At 47.3% G+C, this 19,745-nt stretch overlaps 1 protein-coding gene across 2 annotated transcripts in view; it reads left to right on the forward strand.

Moving 5' to 3' along the window:
- The window catches only part of SSH1 (slingshot protein phosphatase 1), a 66,698-nt gene that overhangs the window by 38,782 nt on the left and 8,171 nt on the right, over positions 1 to 19,745 (forward strand). Inside the window, exons 1-10 of one of the 2 annotated variants that reach the window (XM_077160111.1) lie at positions 1,256 to 3,240; positions 3,365 to 3,433; positions 4,540 to 4,605; positions 6,446 to 6,640; positions 7,843 to 7,936; positions 8,951 to 9,079; positions 12,206 to 12,252; positions 13,665 to 13,811; positions 15,829 to 16,029; positions 17,927 to 18,482. In XM_077160111.1, coding sequence (XP_077016226.1) covers positions 3,098 to 3,240; positions 3,365 to 3,433; positions 4,540 to 4,605; positions 6,446 to 6,640; positions 7,843 to 7,936; positions 8,951 to 9,079; positions 12,206 to 12,252; positions 13,665 to 13,811; positions 15,829 to 16,029; positions 17,927 to 18,482 — 1,647 coding nt within the window. In that variant the 5' untranslated portion in view covers positions 1,256 to 3,097. Of the gene's footprint in view, positions 1 to 1,255; positions 3,241 to 3,364; positions 3,434 to 4,539; positions 4,606 to 6,445; positions 6,641 to 7,842; positions 7,937 to 8,950; positions 9,080 to 12,205; positions 12,253 to 13,664; positions 13,812 to 15,828; positions 16,030 to 17,926; positions 18,483 to 19,745 lie in introns of those variants that run through there. The other variant, XM_077160110.1, reaches the window with a different exon arrangement.

Below are 19,745 nucleotides of genomic sequence, written 5' to 3' on the forward strand. Positions count from 1 at the left end.
ATCTTGAAAGCAGCAAGAGAAAAGCAGTCCATCACATACAAGGGAAGCCCAATAAGACTATGCGCAGATCTCTCAGCAGAAACCATGGAGGCAAGAAGACAGTGGGATAATATATTTAAATTATTAAAAGAGAGAAACTGCCAACCAAGACTCCTATATCCAGCAAAATTGTCCTTCAAAAATGAGGGAGAAATTAAAACATTTTCAGACAAAAAATCACTGAGAGAATTTGTGACCAAGAGACCAGCTCTGCAAGAAATACTGAAGGGAATACTAGAGACAGATATGGAGACAGAAGAGAGAGGTGTGGAGAAGAGTATAGAAAGGAAGACTATGAGTAAAGGAAAATTAGATATGGCATATAAAATCCAGAAGGCAAAATAGTAGAAGAAAGTACTACCCATGCAGTAATAACACTGAATGTTAATGGATTAAACTCCCCAATCAAAAGACATAGTCTGGCAGAATGGATTAAAAAACAGGACCCATCTATATGCTGTCTCTACTCAAAGGACACGAGGCCAAGGACACAAATGGACATTTACACACCAATGTTTATCGCAGCATTATTAACAATTACCAAGAGATGGAAACAGCCAAAATGTCCATCAACAGACAGCTGGCTAAACAAACTGTGACATTTACATAAGATGGAATATTATGCAGCTGTAAGACAGAATAAAGTTATGAAGTATGTAACAACATGAATGGACCTTAAGGACATTATGCTGAGTGTGATTAGCCAGAAACAAAAGGACAAACACTGTATGGTCTCACTGATATGAACTGACATTAGACTGTATGGTCTCACTGATATGAACTGACATTAGTGAATAAACTTGGAATATTTCCTTGGTAACAGAGACCATCAGGAGATAGAAATAGGGTAAGATATTGGGTAATTGGAGCTGAAGGGATACAGATTGTGCAACAGGACTGAATATAAAAACTCAGAAATGGACAGCACAATATTACCTAACTGTAATACAATTATGTTAAAACACTGAATGAAGCTGCATATGAGAATGATAGAGGGAGGAGGGCTGGGGCATAAATGAAAGCACAAAGAAAGATAGACGATAAAGATTGAGATGGTGTAATCTAGGAATGCCTAGAGTGTATAATGATAGTGACTAAATGTACAAATTTAAAAAATGTTTTTGTATGAGGAAGAACAAAAGAATATCATTACTGCAGTGTGCTGAAAATAGATAGCACTTAATAATTTAATATTTCAACTAATGTGTGAGACTAAAGTAAAAAATGTTTATTTGGTACAAATCTATACTTTGACTAGTGCATCTCCTAATATAACTTATGTAGATAGTTGACTGAACACCTTAAGTACATGGAACTTTGTATAGGACATGAGATTTTGTTGGTTTGTCCACGTGATGCCCTGATGAATCCCAGAGTGATTTGAACAGTGAGTGGAAAAGTATTTGCAAAGTCCCATTCGGGGAATGGTGAGAACGGGGGAAAACTCAACTTCCCCAAGTTGAATTCTTGATATTCTCACAAGCAGTGTGAACAACCAAAGCTATAGGCTGAGCCCCCAGTCTTGGGATTTGTTCATATGAAACTTAATCCCACAGGGGATAGGTCAAACCTGCTTAAAATTAAGCCTAAGAGTCACCACCAAGAGAACCTCTTTTGTTGCTCAGATGTGGCCTCTCTCTCCAGCCAACACAACAAGCAATCTCACCACCCTCCCCCTGTCTACGTGGGACATGACTACCAGGGGTGTGGATCTTCCTGGCAGCATGGGACAGAAATCCTAGAATGAGCTGAGACCCAGCATCAAGGGATTGAGAAAACCTTCTCAACCAAAAGGGAGAAGAGTGAAATGAGACAAAGTGTCAATGGCTGAGAGATTCCAAACAGAGACAAGAGGTTATCCTGGAGGTTATTCTTACGCATTAAGTAGATATCACGTTGTTATCCAAGATGTAATGGAGAGACTGGAGGGAACTGCCTGAAAATGTAGAGCTGTGTTCCAGTAGCCATGTTTCTTGATGATGATTGTATAATGATATAGCTTTCACAGTGTGACTGTGTGATTGTGAAAACCTTGTGTCTGATGCTCCTTTTATCTACCTTGTCAACAGATGAGAGGAACATATGGAATAAAAATAAATAATAGGGAGAACAAATGTTAAAAAAGATTTATTTTGAAATGCTAGTGATCAATGAAAGGGATCAGTAAGGGGTATGGCCTGTAAAATTTTTTTGTTGTTGTTTGTTATATTTTTCTGTCGTCTTTTTATTTCTTTTTCTGAATTGATGCTAATGTTCTGGGAAATGATCATGATGATGAATATGTACTATGTGATGATATTGTGAATTGCTGAGTGTATGTGTTGGGATTGTTTGTTTCTTGTAATTTTTTTTAATTAATAAAATTTAAAAATATATATATATAAGAAAAAAATTAATATCTCAGTATCTTAGAGCAGCTAGAAGTAAAGACCTAAAGTTGTAGAATTGTAACCCATACCAAACTGAGAAATCTGTTCTACAACTGAATGTTGCAGTGTGCTTTGAAATTTATTGCTTTTTTGTATCATCTTATTTTTAAAAAAAAAGAAAAAAAGTTGATTGTGATGATAAAAAAATATTTATTTCTTCTAACCTCCAATGTTCTGCTAGTGCAGCTAGAAGGAAGAATCTGAGAGGATGGTCTGGTAGCCCATGGCAGACTCTGAAATCTGTCCTGTAACTACTTGTTGAAGAATGCTTTAAAAACTATTGCTTTTTTCTTTCTTTGCTTTGTATATATGTTATATTATACGATTTTAAACGGTAAAAAAAAAAAAAGAATGACAATTACACAGGAGGCAAATAGAGGTCCAGAAATGAATTCTGAAAAGGGCGGTAGCACCCCCTCCTCCCCCATCACCCCAGCATGGAGGAAGCTGGGGTTGGGTGCCCCTATTCCTAGCGTACCCTGCGGTGAGTTTGGCCTCCTGCCAGCTGTGTGCCACCATCGGTGTCCGCACCTCCTGTGGGGGTGCTGGGGTGTGGTCATCCAGGACCTCCTGGTTCCCTGAGAGCCTCAGCCAAGACCTGGAGTGGACGGAGTTGTGTCCACACCAAAATGGTGGGGTCAGAGTGCCCTGTGTGTGTGTCTCCAGGCTGGGGTCTCTGGACGACTCCCTGTGGCAGTGCCATCCCAGCCCAGTGTCTCCTAGAATTCGCCGTCAGGGGCTTCTGCCTGGATAGCCTCAGAGCCTCCCCTCGGTGAGAGTCCAGCAGTCCATCCGGGATACATGGGGCCCCTGCTCTGAGAGCGCGAGAATGGGAAGGCTGTGTGTTTATGTGAGTGGATGCTAACTCTGGGTGTTTTTTCTCTCCTCCCACCCAGTAAGAGCTGTACTATTGGCATGGTACTTCGACTGTGGAGTGACACAAAAATCCACCTTGATGGAGATGGGTAAGGAAATTCTTTACTTTTATTTTTTTCAATTTGCACTTTGAAAGGCAAGCTGGAGTGCGTTTCCTTGGATAATCATTAGCCACAGAATCACATGTGTTAACGTTTATTACATTAGGAGACATAATGTGGCCCTCCCATAAGCCCCAGAAGGCAGGGTGCCTTTTGGACATTACATAAGGGGAATTAGTCATGAAGTAGCAAAGGCTGTGTTGTTATGGTAGCTCTGCTGCCTTAAATGGTTCAAGAGAAGCAGTGGATACTCCTTCAGGTACCTTGCTTTGTTAAATGCATCCGCACTACGTGGGGTCCCTGAAAATTCACTGAAGAATGTAATACAGGAAGAGCCGACAGTCACTGGGGGGATGAGACATGTATCTCACAGGTACAGCAGTGTTTCAGGTGCCACCTTGGATTCTGCAAAGGAGAAATTAGTGAGTTTGGCCTGGGCAGGCAAGGGATGAAGGCCTGTCTGGATGTGGCATGTGTTTGCTGCCAGGGAAAGTACTGTGCTGGAATGAGTTTGAAAAAAAAAAAAGCAAGATAGGAAATTGTCCTTACACTGTGATTCCACGCAAGTAAAAGTGTCGTCTCATCAAGGGATTGGATGGAAAAAATCAAAATTTAATTTGTTGTAGTGGTGGAACTGTAGGGAAATTTTCCTTTTTAAATTTCGTTTTCCATTGATAGGAAAACACTAAATAGGTACTATTTATGGTGGATTCACGTGCACAGGAATGGATTGAGGTGAATAACGTCTTTGTTCTAAGGTGCATAGCTCACCCTTCGCCAGGGTGTGTGGGGCAGGAAGCAGCAGGAGGGGTGGCACGGCTGCGGGGGGGTAAAGGGGACATCGTCAGAGGCAGCCGCTGCTCCCACTCTTCGCTGGGCTCTCGGATTTTGGCAGAACTCACGTTGCTGGATGGAGAACAAGTCTTCACCACTCAAGAACATTTCCTTTTGACTGTTGTCCTCATCTCCAGTGCAGCAGGTTTCAGAGTGTCCCTAGAGTGCCCGAGTGGATCTGCTCCCAGTCTCTCCCACTGACCTGACGAAAGGCTGGATTTCTCACGATGATGGTCCTTCTTTTTGTTTCTCATTCTCAGCGGATTCAGCGTGAGCACGGCGGGAAGGATGCACGTCTTCAAACCCGTGTCCGTCCAGGCCATGTGGTCAGTACAGTTTCAGATTGTGACCCCCTCAGAAACGTTTCCTTAGCTGACATCATGAGTAGAAAAGCCCGTCTACTCAGAAGTTTGTTCAGGTGCATTCCTTTTACATATCTCCAGCTCCTGCTGGCCAAATGCCCGTCTAACCTAAGTTCACTTGTTCATCGTCCCCGAGACATAGGAGGCACCGAGCCTCTGGGGGCACAGAGAGGATCTAACTCCTGTCCGGTGGGCATCGCAGACGGTAGAGGCCGTAAACACACAGTCATACGCTGTACAGAGTGGAAGGGCCTGGGCAGGACACCCACACAGGGCCCCAGGTGGTGGGGTACCGAGTTATGTAGTGTGTGAGGAAGCTTCCTCCTCCCGGAAGCTGCTTTTGGGAGGAGGTCACTGGATAAAGCCCACACTGGGGGAAATGTGCCCCGTGCCCCGCCCCTCCGAGCCGGCTCATCCTAGAGCCCCCTCCTCTGTGGGCAGTGCAGCCAGCTCAGCACAGCAGTCCGTCTTGAATCATCTGGAGAAGACTCGGGAGAGATCTGTTGGCATCCAACGAGAACAGTTCTGCTCAGTGTTTCAAAATACTGACGTTCTTCCTCTGGGACACTGAGTGTTGCTCAGAACTCTCCCGTGGGCAGCAGGTTGAGGCTGTGCCTCCTCTCACCACTCTCACCGCTCTCACCCCACTCTGCTGTCAGTTCAGGGTCATTTGGGGCTGGGGGGAGTCGTGAAATCGTGATTCTCAGCGAACCAGTAGATGTCCTGGATGTTCCTTTGGTTCCCTGGATAATTTGTTATCTCTTTCTCTTTCAGGCAAGTGAAAAAATACTGCCTGCATGGTTTTCCAAAAATTTCTGGAGCAGAACTAAATTTAGTAAATATTCAGTTCAAGTCTGTTCCCTCAGCTAGCCTAGAGATAGGACAAATATGTAGAGCTGGGTGAAGTTAAGTGAACTTAACTTTTATACAACTGTTGAACCATTTTCTTTAAAAAAAGAAAAAGCACTCCACAGAGAACTCCAGCATGCCCCCACCCGGACGAGCACATCCACCAGCTGTTAGCGTTCTGCTGACCCGTCCTCTGATAACTCTGTGCACTCCAAGGCTTTAGTCTTCTACCCTTATTTGATAATCTGGTTTACCCCATTCGCTAAGAAACTTTCAGACTCTCTTTTTCTAAAAAGAGGTAAAACAGGAGTGACCAATGAACCATTAAACATTTATAATTTCAGTGTTGTTTCTTCTGCCCCTACTCAACCCCTTCAAACTTACCAGTTATTTTCTGAATTAAAATGAATCTTTTTGGAACTCGTTTCCGTAGGAAGTCCAGGCACCTGAGCTATTATGATAGCATTGATGGGTGGGTGGTCTTAGAAATTAAATTATTAGCAGGACAAGGACTTGCTCCTGCTCTTATTAAAGAGTTTGCTTCCGAGTATCAGGGTTCATCGTGGTTCCTGGGTTCAAGGTCGCATCAGCTTTGGAAGTAAATCTTAATTCTTGGAGTTATATGATGGAATTAAAAATAACAAATGAAGCAGCCTGATCTGAGAGTGGGTTTTGTTTTTTTCCTTTTTGAAAATGCTGAAGATTGTTCTTTCCCTCTTGAACTTGATGCATGTGTCTCAGAGACGGGCTTTTCTGAGAGGCAGGCAGTAGCTTTCTGTCTGCCTTGTCTCCCCTGCCATACACACATGCACTTACATAAAAGAGCAGATCCAATAAGGAGGCCCTTATGGACTGCCCTTCCCCCTGCCCCGTTTTAAACCTCTTTTCAGAGGGAAAGACCTAGCACTGCTCCTTGTGCCTTCCCAGGCCTGACCCTGCACTCCTCACCCCACAGGTCTGCCCTGCAGGTCCTTCACAAGGCCTGCGAAGTGGCCCGAAGGCACAACTACTTCCCCGGGGGCGTGGCTCTGATCTGGGCCACCTACTATGAGAGCTGCATCAGCTCCGAGCAGAGCTGCATCAACGAGTGGAATGCCATGCAGGACCTGGAGTCCACGCGCCCCGACTCCCCCACGCTGTATGTCGACAAGTGAGTGCAGCCCTCCTTCCCGCACAGACACAGCCGGCCTTACCCACACCCACAGGCTGTGGACAGCCAGCCTCGCCCGCACCCACTCTGGGCCCTAACCCTGGGCCTACCCCTGATCCGTGGTCCTTTTGAAGGCTGCCTTTCCCAAAACCAGCCCATAAAGCAGGGATTCCTAACTCGGGGCCCATGCATAGTCTTTGGCAGACTCAAGGGTCCGCGATCCCCTTAAAATTACAGGCAAATTTGTGTGTGAGCACGTTTCTGGGGAATGGGTCCATATCTTCCATCATATTCTCTAAGGAATGTTTGGCCCACACATTTCACCAGCTCCTTGGCAGCGCTCTGTTTTCTGGCCACTCCTCTTCAGGTTGCCAAAGGCTTAATTTCCAGAGCCTCTTCCTGTGCTATCAGGAGCACTGACGAATGCGGCGACCCCGTTTCCCCAAACACAAGTGAGCAGAAGCCAAGGCCAGTGAACCCGGAGCATGCGTGGCCACCTGCAGAGCCGCGCAATCTGAGGCCACCTCCATCCAAGTCCAGTTTGAGAAGAAGGGGGCGGTTCTCTTCTTCCCTCCTAGCCAGGACCCTCCGACCCTTGAGTGTCGTGTTCCTCTGGGACCCTGCATTTCAGGAGAGCCCTCAAAGAAAGGAGGAGAGACAGGGAGAAAAGATAGTTGTCTTGGAATATTTGAAGGGCTGCCATGTGTAAGAGAAATTATCCTAGACTGCCCTTCAGCTAGAAACGGAGCCGATGTGTAGATGTTGCAGGAAAACCCCATAGGTTTGATTCCATGTGAGAAGGAGCTCCGGGAACTGAAAATAGCTGGGACAGACTGCCTCCGAGCTCAGTGGTTGCATAGTCAAGCAGACTGAAGGGCCTATTGGCGTGGAGATGTTGTCTCCCATCAGTTCTGCCCTTCCCGCCCTCGAAGTCTGAGTCTCTGCAGTAAGGGACACAGGAGACAGTTTGCAAACCATCCGTTAATCCCCTTGATCTGCGCTCTGTTTTGTGGACTCCCATGGGAGCTCTAGAGATGGAGCCTGTCCCCTCCCCCTGTCTCCCAAGAATGTGCACACCAGGAGGTTAGCTCTGCACACTCGAAGCACAGTATGGCAAGGCCCAGAAGCAGCTGGTGTTTCTGTCAGCTCTGACCTGCGGCTCCCTGGGGTGCCGTGCATTCCTGAGGGTCATTTCCTTCCAGGCCAACCGAAGGGGAAAGGACCGAGCGCCTCATCAAAGCCAAACTCCGAAGCATCATGATGAGCCAGGATCTAGAAAATGTGACCTCCAAAGAAGTAAGAGAGCTTCCCCTTCTTGGCAGGCCAGAGGTCAGAGAGCATTCGTCTGTTCTGTTTCCAAAAGCAAGGCAGCACGATGCATGGGTGGTTCAGTGGTAGGATGCTCGCATTCCATATGGGAGAACGGGTTCAATTCCGGACCATGCACACACACCACCCCCCAAAGAAAAGGAAAAAGAAAAGCTGAGGCAGCTGTGTACCTGCACCCAGACTCCTTTACCAACCCGCCCGTTTCTTTACCAACCCGCCCGTCAACTCCGGGGCTGTTCTCTGCCTCCTTCTTCAGAGGCAGCAGGACTTGCCACTTAGCATCTATGAGACCTTTGGCAAGTTTCCCTGAGCCTCATCTGTTAGACCTTTTGTGAGAATTCGTAGAGATGCGTTCTTGATGTGTTAGCCCCTTTCCTCTTCTCCTCAGCAAGCATCCGCCCTCCTCCTGCTTTACTTGAGATACAATAAACTCTTCTTTCTCCTCATGATTACAATTTACCAGCAGCAAGTCGCAGTCCCAGGACTGCTTGCTGTTGGCCTTTTAATGTTTCCCTGGATCACGCTTTTATTTTATTTTTTTTATTTGCTTTTTATGCAAGGAATGTGATGAATAATTGCAGCTTTCACTTGAAGTTGCCATTTTAAAAAGCCATATAGTCTTTATTAATTAATAAATAATAAAAATACTGTGATGCCGTCTAAAGCGAGATGAAACTGATTTTGGCACTGGTTTTAGCATAGCTAAATAACAGTATAGCTATTTTAAATTCAGTAGAAAAGATCCTGTGGGAATCAAATGTATTATTTGAAATAATAGCCCTGTTCCAGATGAGATGTACTTTTAGACGGAATAGCCTGCAATCCCATGACCTACCAATGTACTATGCATGTGTGCGTCATCTGGAAAAAAGCTTCCTTTTTTTTTAAAGAGTCACAGTTCATGTCGTGGCTTTCGTTCTTTGGAGATGGATACCTGTTTACTTTAACAAATCCTTTTCCCTGATATTTCCCACTCCACAGATACGTAATGAATTAGAGAAACAAATGAACTGTAACTTGAAAGAATTCAAGGAATTCATAGACAACGAGATGCTCCTTATCTTGGGACAGATGGACAAGCCCTCCCTTATCTTCGATCATCTTTATCTCGTAAGAGGCACAGCACGTGGTAGTATCTGGTTTGAGGGGCATAAATCAGACACTGATTGTTCGGGGCTTATGCTACAAGTCAGAGGGAAAGCAAGCACAGAGCTTTCTTGACTGGAAGCCTCAGTCTTGACACTTCAGGGAGTTCCCCTGTTTGACCCCTTTTCTGGCCTTGCAGCCTCCTGGTCTGCTGTCAAGCCAGATGTTTGAGATGCCTGATCCCAGCTGAGCTGTGGGGAGTTATTTGAAAGCTATTTGGCACAATCAACAGGCAGCTATTTTCAAAGTCTCAAAACCCTTTGTCTTCTTCAGTTCCTAACACATAGGCCCCATCCACTTATCTCCAAATGGTTTGTGGGATAAAAGTCCCCAGTTATTAAAGGGAGTCTACTTACCAGACCCCAGAAATAGGCTTCACTCCATGCTAAGATGCAGGAAACAGCAGGGAAGACGCAGCAAACAAGTGAAATGTAGCTCCCTGCCCACCCCCCTACATCCCACCTATTCTTGTCTTGTCCCACTCCGCTGTGCTTATACCAGAACCTGCTGCAGGGATTAGCTCTGGCTGTCATACAGCTAGGCGGGATGGGGGTGGGGTGCGGTACTGATTCTCCTAACTGACCTCCGCCTCTTGCTCAGCTTTTGTTAATTCGACATATCTCCATAGAAGGCAGCTGGCACATTTCCAGAGTCAGAGAGACAGTACAGAGGAAGGCACGTTTATAAAATTAGAAGAGGCAACATGGTGTAATGAAAATCAGACCCACCAAGCCTGACTTCCCAGCTCTCATGAAGCAAGTCCCTTTGCCTTTTATTTATTTTTATTTTTCTTTATTGTGAAAAATAACATATGTACCAAAAAGCAATAAATTTCAAAGCACACCACAACAGTTATAGGACAGACTTCGGAGTTTGGTATGGGTTACAGCTCCATGATTTTAGGTTTTTCCTTCTAGCTGCTCCAAGACATTGGAGGCTATAAAAGAAATATCAGTATAATGACTTAGCAGTCATACTCACTTATTAAATCCTTTCGTCTCTGTGATAACTCCGCTTTCTCCTTTGGTCCTTCTCCTACTCTTTAGGGGTGTTAGGGCTGTGCCTATTCTAACTTTCTCATGTTGGAAGAGTTTGTAGCTTTCTGGAAAGTAATCATAGTGCATGGACCCTTTGTAGAATCTTAGATAAAGAAAGCCCTAGGTGTTCTTTAGGGCTGACAGGAATGGTTTTGGTTGGGATTTCCTTTGCTTTTTTTCATCTTCATCTGGTTACTAAGCTACATATTTAAAGCACTGAGTGCAATTCCTGTAGACACTCAATAAACGGTAACCATTACTGTGGGAGGAGAAATTGCTTCCTGGCAAAGTTGAGGAAGTCTGTCTGCTGCTGAAGACATGCATGACTTTGGTTTCTGCTTGTAAAAAACAATTAACAGTTCTCCAAATGCATATATCGTTAAATATTTTTAAATGTATATAAATATGCGGATTTGTAGCTGGGGAGCACCTGGCATTAATCTACCCCAAAAGTAAGTTGTTTTCCTGCTGAAGGCATTGCACTCCTGTCTCTCTCCACTAGGGGGTGGCCACGGCAAGAAGGACACTCAAAGCCTTAGTAGTGCTTTTCTTATTTTTTGGTGTGGCTTGGTGCTTTATGTCACTTTTTCCATGAGAGATACTAATGGAATTTTTGTGTTTGAGCCTCGCCCTCAGACATGAAAATGCAGCTAGGACCTACAGATTGCCAGCTCAGTCCGGGCCCCTGCGGGGAAAAGAAGTTTGTTGGAAGACGAGCATATGTCCTGTTACTCTTCATAAACTCTGTCATTCGCGTTTATTACCTAAGAACACAGTAACAATTTTCCTTTTGTTTTTTGGCCCCCCATATGTACATAGAATGTACATAGCATTCTGTGTACATCGAATGCTCAGAGATGGGGGGTTTGTTTTACTGATACCATTTAAAAAGCGTTTAATTAAAACATATTGTAGAAAGCTTGGAAATGTAGATAAGTCTAAAGAAGACGTACATTCCCAACCCCACAAATCCAGAGGTAGTCACTGTTACATTATTTTTAATTTAACATTTGTTCCCCCTATTATTTATTTATTTTTAATCCATATGTTTTACTCCTCTGTCTATACCATAGATAAAAGGAGCATCAGACACAAGGTTTTCACAATCACACAGTCACATTGTGAAAGCTATATCATTATACAGTCATCTTCAAGGAACATGGCTACTGGAACACAGCTCTACATTTTCAGGCAGTTCCCTCACTGTTAACATTTTGGTCCATTGATTTTCCCATGTTTTCTCTTTTGTGTGCATATGTAGCTGCTTCTTAGGAAAGGAAGAAAGAAAAGAATCATGCTGGTTATGTAACTTGGTGTCCTGCCCTGCCGTTTTTATTTATTTATTTTTTTTATTATTATGCCATTTCCCCCATGCCATTAAATATTCCCCAGACATTTGAATTATCTTAATAGCTCCATCATACAGATCTGTCATGATTTATTTTACTAATTTTCTCTTGGCTTGGTCTTTCAGTTCCCACTGTTCCGTTATTACAAATAACCATGAATATCCTTGCACGTAAATCTCCGTGTACATTCTGATCATTTCCTTAGGATAGCTCTCTATAAATGGAATTATTGAGTCAGAGGGTGTGAGCTGTGAACCTGTTAAATATTCCCAGAATCCTTCCCAGAAAAAGGTACCGTGGTTCCTGCTTTAATTAGCGGTGTCCGAAAGTGCCTCTTTCCTGAGTGGGAAGCTGCTGGTCATTGCCTCTGGGCACAGGATCACTTTGGAGTCTCAGGAAGGAAGTGGTGAGATAGGGAGCAGGCTTTCCTGGACTCTCTCCTCCCCTAAGGCCAGGGACCCAGGGACCCAGGGAGGGCCTTGATCTCTTTCCTCCCTCCCCGCCACACATGTTGACGATGGGATGAGTACCGCTGGCTGGAACCCACTTTGACATCAGCCTCTCTCAATTCTCTCTGTTCTCGGAGGCCTAGGGCCCGCGCATTAGCGTCTCACCATCAGAGCTAGGGCCCAGCATGCCTCCCGTACGCAGCTCTGAGGCCGACATGTGACACTCACGGGGGTTTGTGTGATCTGTCCCCCCAGGGCTCTGAATGGAATGCATCCAATCTGGAGGAACTGCGGGGCTCAGGGTGAGTCTGCGCCCCTTGTCTCCCCCTCGTCCTTCCAGGCAACTTAGATATGCGCAGCTCTGCTGCCAAAGTGGAGGTCTCATCCTGCCCGCCTGTCATGGCCGCCCCTTGGTCTCCAGAGTGGCTGCCAGCACCTACTTGCATAGCTAAGCAGATGCACTCCAAAATGCTACATCCTGAATAATTCATGGGGTTTAGATTTTACCTGGGTTTGTGTGATTGTGTGTGTCAGGGAAAACATTTCTAAAGTCACACTCACACAGGGTAGGATAAGGCCCCAAGTTCCTTCCCACCGCCTCACTGTCCTGCAGGGATGCTGAGGATCCTAGCTTGGACACGTGTGTCCGCTGCCCGGTTGCCAACAAGCAGCTCTGGTGGCTGGACCACTGCTGGTCCTACCCGGCTTTGTGCTTTGGGGCCTGATGGGAATCTTGCCCTTAAAGACTTGGAACTGGCCAGAAACATATGCCTGTCTTAGTCGAGTACTTGCAGTGGTCAGCGGCTGGGGAGAAATGTTTAGCTCAAGACCTTCAAGAACAGATGTCTGGGCTATTTTTTTAAAACAAACAGTCACAGAATCACCATTCTGTGGCTCTGACATAATTCTTGTCTTCTTGAATTACTGCATTAAAAAATAAGACTAAACAAAAATCTAAAAATGTATCTGCAGAACTACTGGTTAAGATGTGTTCTTTCAACAGAAACTATTCTTAAAAGGTAGGGCTTCCAGCTTATTAGGAATAAATCGTGATTTTTAAAGCTATTTTAAAAGCATTTGTAAGTATTCTTTTATGGAATTTTTTTGAGATGCTTTCCAACTCCTGAAATTCTCGTAGTCTTCCGAAAATAGAAATAGTCAGTCCAGGGAAATAGAGAACTGGGCTTAAGAGACCCTCTCAAGTATTTATTCATTTATTTATATCCTGTTATTTCAAAAAGAATTTAATGTAATTCCCAAGGACATAAATAATAGATATATCCTACTTTTTAACTACTTAGAAGTGGAAACTGTTTCTTTCTAAAGCCTCTCTATACCCATAGTTGTGAATTCTCAAGCTTTAAAATTAAAGAGTTCACAGATTTATTTAAGTAAAATACATCTATTTATCTGACAATTAACATTGCTTAGCAATGCCTTGAACTGATTTGTCTTTTTATAAGCTTTTTTAATACAGAAATGTAGTTTTAGTATAAATACAATCTGTGCTCACCGTAAGAAGTAGAAAATATTTTTTAAAAATTGCCACTAAACAAAAACAAAAATCCCGCCACAATCATATAGTCTTTATGAATTTTCAGCACATCTAATTTTTCTCTCTGCCCAATTTTTATTTTGTTACTTCAGTTTCTGATAGTTCCTCCTTCTGATTCTCCAAATTTGTGTTTTGTTTTGTTTTGTTTTCTCATTGCAGTGTGGACTACATTTTAAATGTAACTCGAGAAATAGATAATTTTTTTCCTGGCTTATTTGCATATCACAATATCAGAGTCTATGACGAAGAGACAACAGATCTTCTGGCCCACTGGAATGAAGCCTATCATTTCATAAACAAAGCGAAGTACGTGGGCGGAGATGCCGAGCCGGGGGTGATGGGCGGGTGCTGGGTGGGCAGGGACGGGCAGCCCCAGTTACAGAAGGCCTTGGTGTCAGACAGTGCTTTGTCCCTTCGGCCTGGGCCCCAGACACCAAAGGAGAAGTGCTGTTGAGCCAGGCTCTAAGGAGCTTTCTCTCTCCCACCTAGTCTTTTTTTAAAATTTTTAGTATTTTTTTTATGTCTCCCTACATATATGAATCTGTAAATCTATAATATACACACAGAGCAGCAGATACGTGATACATATAGCATAGAGAATTTTGTTCACATTTTTGGGAATGGGGTGGGGGGCGGGGTGCATGGGCCAGGAATCACGCCCAGGTCTCCCACGTGATGGGTGAGAATTCTACCACTGAACCACCCCTGCACCCCCTCCCACCTATATATGTTTTAATATATGTATTTTTACCAAGCTGTCTTCACACACTATACAGTCCATCCGAAGTGTGCAGTCATTGGCTCACAATATCAGCTCATAATTGTGTCCTGGTCCTCATGATTGTTTTTAGCGCATTTGCATCACTCCAGAAAAATAGAAAGGAAAAACTCATACATCCCATACGCCTTATCCCTCCCTCTCATTAACCACTAGTATTACAATCCACCCAATTTTTTTCTACCCCTTATCCTCCCCCCTCATTGTTTGTTTATTTTCATCCTTATCTCTTCACTCCTCTGTCTGTGCTCTCTCCCACCTATTCATCCTCAGTTTCATCACTGGCCCTGGTTCCACACCAACCAACTGGAGCCCCTGGGAGCTCTATCCCTGGGGATTAATAACCCTTAGGCCTGCTTTCCCCAGAGAAACCTGCTCAGGCCTGCGCGCCAGGTTCACAACCTCCTTCTCTCCCTGAATTACTGCCATTTTCCCATTCGGGTGGAAGGTGAGGGAAGTGTCCGAAGACATGGTCATCCCACCACCCGTCGCCCGCCTCACCCATCTCTTGCCCTCAACAATATTCTCTCACAGAGCAACTCTATTTTATGGAGATCAAGAACAGAAAGAGATGAACTCTAAGATGCTATCGAGAAAAGCACCAGCTTCTGTTTTGCCCCCCCACCCCCACCACTTCTTCCCCAGGTCAAAGTGACCTACCAAGTCTTTACCAGATCTTAGTTCTCTGTGTGCCCAGGGGGTGCAGTCAGAGCCCCACACTTGGAGAACTTCAGAGCCGCAGTCAGGAAAGAGCAGACGGGGAGGGAATTTTCAGGCCAGGATCTAGGAACCTGAGCCTGCTCCCACCTGCAGGCAGGCTGGTAGGTACCCCTTCTGTACAGACAGTTTCACAGGTGCTGTCAGTACCAGCCCGGAGCTGCCTTCCCTCCCGTCCTTCAGCAAGTGGTTCTTGGAGACACTGTTCCCCGGTCTGGCCACATCTGTGAAGTCATCCGCTCCCGGGCCAGTACCGCCTCCTTAGAGAACACCACAGCAGCCCCATCTTCTTCCACTCTTTTCCCTCCTGGCCCAAGCAGCGGCTCTTGCCATCCTCCGCCCCAGCTCCTGTCTGACCGCATCTTGCTCTCCCAAGGGCCTTGCAGCCCTCGCTTCACAGACCCCTTTTTTTTTTTTCATGGAACTCATTCACTGTACCTGCTACAAGCAGCAGAGTAGCTGCAGCAGCAGAAGTCTGTTTCACCACCCAGTTGCCTCCCACAAAAGGTTTTTAGGTCCAGCCTGTCCCAAAGAAGGCTCCCTCTTTGTCCCCGAAGGCAGCCCATTTTGGGAGGAAAACTTGGAGAGGAAAGGGCAGGTTTATTTTGATTTCCCATTGTGCGCTAATTGATTTTACAGTCAAGTTGCTTCCTTTAGAGGGTGTGTGAACATTGGCGGCATTAACATTAGGGACACAGGAGGATTTGGGTAATGAAATAGCTTCAAGGTTCTTAAAAAAAAAAATCAGTTGCGTAAAACCCGTGAGAAGGAAATTGTTTACGCTTTTCAACTCTTTACTTTCGATCCTTCCACACCCTCCTCCTGCAGAAGGAATCACTCCAAGTGCCTGGTACATTGCAAAATGGGTGTCAGCAGGTCCGCGTCCACCGTCATAGCTTACGCGATGAAGGAATTTGGGTGGCCCCTGGAGAAGGCATACAACTACGTGAAGCAAAAGCGCAGCATCACGCGCCCCAACGCGGGGTTCATGAGGCAGCTGTCTGAGTATGAAGGCATCCTGGATGCAAGGTGGGTGGCCTCTTGAGAGGACGGTTGGCAGGGGCGAGTATAAGGGGCACCAGCCCAGGACCAGCCCTCGGCATCTCGAGCATGCCACCGTGCAGCCTGGGAGTGGCTTCTGCAGCTCGAACCCTGCCTCTCAGGGAGAGCCGGTTTGAGAAAAACAGCCACTGTTTGGGGGTTTGATGCGTGGTTTCCAGGAGGGACCCGTTTTGATTTTGTTGGCACAGGCATAAAGCTCGTCTTGCTTCTGGAGGAAGTGGAGCCTAATTCCTCACCCGAGTTGTGGGCCTTGTGTACCTCCCCTCCATTTCCCAGGCACAGGCTCTGCCGCGGGACGTTGCAGGGCACCCACGGGGGGCAGCAGGGGGCACCCCGACCTGGCCCCACCACCACCATGGGCAAGCTCATGAGCCTCCCCCAGCCGCAGTTTCTTCTTCCGAGTTAAGAATTGCAGTGCCCACCTGTAGCTCCTTGCACGACTACTGCTCAGGTTTGACTGCGCAGGGCAGAGACTCAGCTAACAGAGCTGGTTTGGGAAATCTCTAATCCCCACCCAAATGAGAAGATGTACACAGTAGAGGCTCTCCCCTTTTTACAGATAAGGAGTTGAACCTGGGAGGTTCATTTGCCTGACACTGCTCAGCAGTGGGCTGGCAGGGAGGGACGTACAGCCAGCAGGCCCCGGACCATCCTGCCATCCCACCACGGTGAGGGCCTCGGTCACGGTGACCCCAGCACACACCAGGCTCTCCTGTCCAGAAGCTGGTCTCTCTCTCTCAACTCACTTTCCCTACCCTGTTCAGTCTGCGTACAATAAGCAGGCCTCTCTGCTTTACATCGGGAAGGAAGCCATGGACGAGTCCACCCTACCCTGCCTCCTGGCTTCTCAGCCAAGTTCGGGAAGGAAGGGATGTCCTGGCAAAATTGACAAGGCCCAGAGAGCGGCTCTGGCCATCTCTGAACTCCTTCCCTGCCACCCAGAGAGCGGGGGCAGCTTCCCCGCAGGGCAGGGAGGAGGAAGGCACAGCCCGCCTGCCCCCCACTTAGCTGACCGCCCCTCGCTGCTGTCCAGGCCAGGTTCACAGTGGCACAGCCCTGACCTTGGGTGGCCACCTCTCCGCCTTGCCCAGCACGTGCGTCCAGAGCAAGTCATGGGGAGTCATTGTGACACCCCCGCGCGGTGGGGGGCAGCGGATCCTCAGTCCACACCGCACTGTCTCACTCTCCATTTCCCAGACTCACCCTGTGTGTTCTGTTACTCCGGATAAGCTCCGTGGAGGCGATTTATTTCCTTCATTTCATTACAAGCCCTTCTTGTTTGTTTTTTAGGTTTTTGAAGTCTTACATTTTAAAAATGTATTATAAAAACAATATAGTATTAGAAAGACTATTTTAAAGACTGACCCCTGGAATCTCTTCAACCTAAAAATTTCCGCATTTTTGGGATCTTCCAGGCTTTATCCACGTGTATGGCGTGTGTTTACATTGTTATGTCAGGGTATGTGCTGCATTTTTACATACTCTTTGCTCTGATCCCTGTAATTTGCTTATAGAATGGCTGGGACAGTTAGTCTCACTCAGAAGAGATGAAGAGCTGGAACATGGATGATGTGCCGAGGTTCCCCGAATGCGGTGGGACTAACACACAGACACCCACAAGTTCAAGTTTAGACTCCACTTGCTTAGCTGACATAACAAGGCCAGAAAGGCACTTAAGGCTTCTCGTACAGGGTGACTTGGGGTCCTGGGGCTATTTCTCTCCTCCCTGCCTTTCTCAGGAACATGCAGTGTCTGGCGTCTGCGGAGCCTGGGACTGCCCCTTTCCTGGCTCTCCCCACCCCTCTCCCCAGAACCTCTGGGCCTGTCTTCTCTGCTGACCTCCCCCTGCCCTCCCTCCCCGTAGCAAACAACGGCACAACAAGCTGTGGCGCCAGCAGACGGACAGTAGCCTCCAGCAGGTCGCAGACGACCCCACGGGGCCCGGGGACTTCCTGCCAGAGACGCTGGATGGCACCCTGGACACCCACCTTCCCGGCCCACACGACGCAGCCCAGGCCGGTTTCCCCGGCCGCAGGTCCCCAGGAGCCCCTGCCCTTCCCTGCTGCTTCCGGCGGCTCTCAGACCCCCTCCTGCATTCCCCCGACGGCAACGGCGCCGGCAGCTTGGTCCAGCTAGAGGATCTCGAAAGGGTTGCCCTGTTGGAGGAAGCCACCCAGCCAGCAGAGGTGCACAGGCCCTCCAGACACCCTCAGGAAGCTTCTGGACCCAGTGAGAAGGACGCGAAGAAGAGACTGGAGTTTGGGGCCCCTAAAGCCCACGGTGGCTCCCTGCCCCAGGTGGAGGGGGTGGAAAGGGAGGAGGGTCCAGGGGCAGGGAGATGGGGGCGGCCCCCAGCCCAGCTCGACCGGGAAAACCTCAACAACAACAACAGCAAGAGGAGCTGTCCGGACGACTTGGAGGTAGGCCCGGGCTGCTGCGGGGGGGCAGTGCAGCACCCCACTTCCATCCCGCCTCGCACAAGGGCCCCCAGTAACCCTGCCTGCTGTCCGCTCTGCCGCTTGGCAATTCTTTCTCCAGCAGCTGGTGGCCTGTGTCCGAGAGCAGTTCTTACAGGGTGGTGGGAGCGGGGTGTGTACAGTGATCTTCCAGGGACAGCGCCAGGCTGCGGGGTGCTGTCTGCTCCCCAGGTGGCCCCGCTCACACCTGGGGCAGCATTTCCAACTCAGTTGCTTTTCTTTTTTATTATGTAAAAATGCAAAACGTCTAACTCAGCACCCGGCTTCAGCATTTATCAATTTATGTCTCCTCTTCTTTCCCCTCCCCACACCCCCACGTCCCCATACCCTGGATTACTTTGAAACAAACCCCACATGCTAATCGTTTTATTCATGAGTACTTCAGTGTGTAGTAGAACTACACCCCCATCACTACCTTTAAAAATCAGCAGTTCCTCCACATCATCAAATGTCTCATCTTCCGTCTCGGGCTCGAATGCTTCCTTCCATCCGTTGCCCATGGCTGTTCTATTGGGCAATTATTTGCAACCAGATTTTAGCCTCGACCTGGGTGTCTACTCAGAAAATTGTGCTTCTGGCCGGCCTTTCCCCCAGAAGTGGCCAAGGAGTAGAGACTGGCTGCGCCGAGGTCTGTGGTGTACAGCCCTGTCTGGGGCTCCGACCTGGCTCTGCCGCCAGCCTGCAGGGCCTCGGGCAACGAGCTTCGTGGTTCCTGGCCTCGCCCTGCCCACCTCACTGGGTAGCCTTAATTTTCGAGCACGAGCACCTAGAAATCCAACTTTCAAAAAGAAAGTGGATCTGTTACTATTTATTCATAATGCAAGCGAACAGGGAAGTGAAACCGACTGGCCTCCACATGATAACACCCATCCCACACCTAGAGTGAATCACTCAAGGATTACCACCACTTATGCCTTCCCCCGAAGAGCCGAGACCCATAAAGAGAGATGATACAACCACTTTGTCCAGGGCAGGGCCCCAGTTAGTCCACAGCGGCACGGCTGGCAGTCGGAGATTGGCCACGAGGACCAACGAAGGACACGGCCTACCTTTCCCAGCCAGAATTTGTGACATGCAGGCTTTCACTCGGTCAGCTCATCATTATTAATCACGGTGTGCCGGGAGGGTGGGGGGTTTGGCTGTGAGCAGGATAGTTCCGTGCTCGCGCACCCTCGTGGGGGAGTAGATGCTGAACAAGGAAGGTTG

Source organism: Tamandua tetradactyla, chromosome 5 (genome assembly GCF_023851605.1).
Source record: "Tamandua tetradactyla isolate mTamTet1 chromosome 5, mTamTet1.pri, whole genome shotgun sequence".
Lineage (NCBI taxonomy): Eukaryota > Metazoa > Chordata > Mammalia > Pilosa > Myrmecophagidae > Tamandua > Tamandua tetradactyla.